The sequence below is a fragment of the Cebus imitator genome, unplaced genomic scaffold (genome assembly GCF_001604975.1).
Source record: "Cebus imitator isolate Cc_AM_T3 unplaced genomic scaffold, Cebus_imitator-1.0 Scaffold1130, whole genome shotgun sequence".
In the NCBI taxonomy this organism is placed as follows: Eukaryota; Metazoa; Chordata; class Mammalia; order Primates; family Cebidae; genus Cebus; species Cebus imitator.
The window spans coordinates 17,913-19,633 of NW_016108445.1; the positions used below are offsets into that span (position 1 = coordinate 17,913).

Sequence of the window (1,721 nt, forward strand, 5' to 3'; positions counted from 1 at the left end):
TTGGCCAGGCTGGTCTTGAACTCCTGAGGTCAAGTAATCTCTCTTCCTGGGCCTCCTAAATTGCTCCGATTCCAGGCGTGAGTCACTGTGCTGCCTCCACAGATTGTTTTTTATGTAAATGTTGTTAGAATTCATCCGTCGGTCCAGTCTCCTCTATAAATTTCTCTAACCCTTTGTTGACCATCATATATGATGAGATAAATCAGTATTACTGAAATGCTTCTGGAAAGCAGTTAGGGCAATGTGTGAAGATTTTGGGGAAAAAGTTTTAATTGCTTGTGCTAACTTAGCTCAGAGGATACATGATTAAGATCTAGCAGATGAGGGAGATTTTCTTTCATGGATTTGAAAAGTAGGCTCATCTACTTCTAGGGCGACTTAATCTAGGGACCAGAAGAACACTCCCGTCAGAATATCACATTCTTAAACAGAATATTTTTCATTTTTATGATATGAGTAGACACTAATTTGGTCTTGTGTGAAGTGTGATTTGCTTAATCTGACCTGCTCTTCTGAATTTGCTTACAGAAGATCTGAAACGTCATGAGGAGGAACAGAAATACAAAGACAGCAAAAATAAACTTCTTAAAAATCAAGTGGCCCACTACCCCGGCTGCAGGCTGAAGACAGAAAGTAAGTTCCATAGGTTCACTGTCACCAGAGTGCTGAACGATGTTCTGTGTTTCCTCTCAGAAACTAGACTCTCTTCATCAGAATTAATTTCATTTTTGCCATACGTCTAGGAAAATATAAATGGGTATTTTAACATTTTGTTAAAGGTGGATGAGAGAGGCCAAAGTATGTAGCAACTTTTCCGCATCTGCAGTAAGGCAGGTGTGGGACTGAGGGTAAAGTCTCAGGTGTTTCTGCAGAAGCACCTGTGTTTCTCAGCAAGAGGCTAAATCATGTTTACAGGAATCCCCTCTGTGCCACCTAAGATCCTGCAGACAAGCAGCATCTATTCTGTTGTTCTAAGTGTCTGAGGCTACTGAACTTCCATTCAGTTCTGGCTTCTGCTGAGGCTCAGTAGGGAAAGCTCTGTTCTGGGGGAAATGCGATGGTAGCACACTATACCCGCTATTGGGAGCTTAAAGAGGACTCTGCTCCTTACATAACCTGTGGTATCTGTAAGTGGCCTCATCTAGAGCAGTGATTACTCTGGTCAGAGGGACATCCTGCTTTCTGTGCAGAGGCTCTTGTTGGTTAAGAGGAAGAATGACAGCACGCACGACTTTGTGGAGGCAGCAGTGCGTAGAGGAGGGACCCTGGGCCAGTCTCCTGAGCTCCATCCAAGTTGCTTCTTGGAGACAGTTATTGGCACAGAGTAAACACTGTCCGTTTATACTTCTTCATTCTACTGTGTCTAGCATAAGAGAAACTTTATTAGTCTGTGCATATTTCCTTTATGGACTTATGAGAGAGTCCAGACCTCCATACTTCCACAATTACAGTTTTATCAGTGGTGTTTTCTTCCACTAAACATATGTGGCCATGACGTGACTAGGACTTTCTGAATGAGAACACAGATGGGAAACCCATGCGGTTGAAGGTCACAGTATTGTAAATGTCCCTCCTTCCATGATGGATGGTGGTCTTTGGAGCAAGAGGCAGCATCTCTCCAGTTGTAAAGGACATGAAGGAAGCTGTGACAGAAGGGCGGTTGTTGGAGTGGAAAGAGCTCTGGAGTAAGAATGAAGGTTCCCAGGCTGTATCTTCAGCAG

General features: G+C 43.5%; 1 protein-coding gene across 1 annotated transcript in view; it reads left to right on the top strand.

Moving 5' to 3' along the window:
• The window catches only part of LOC108298841, a 16,888-nt gene that overhangs the window by 10,902 nt on the left and 4,265 nt on the right, over nt 1–1,721 (top strand). Inside the window, exon 5 of the mRNA XM_017521395.2 lies at nt 529–633. Within this exon, the coding sequence (XP_017376884.2) occupies nt 529–633 (105 nt within the window). The remainder of the gene's footprint in view (nt 1–528; nt 634–1,721) is intronic.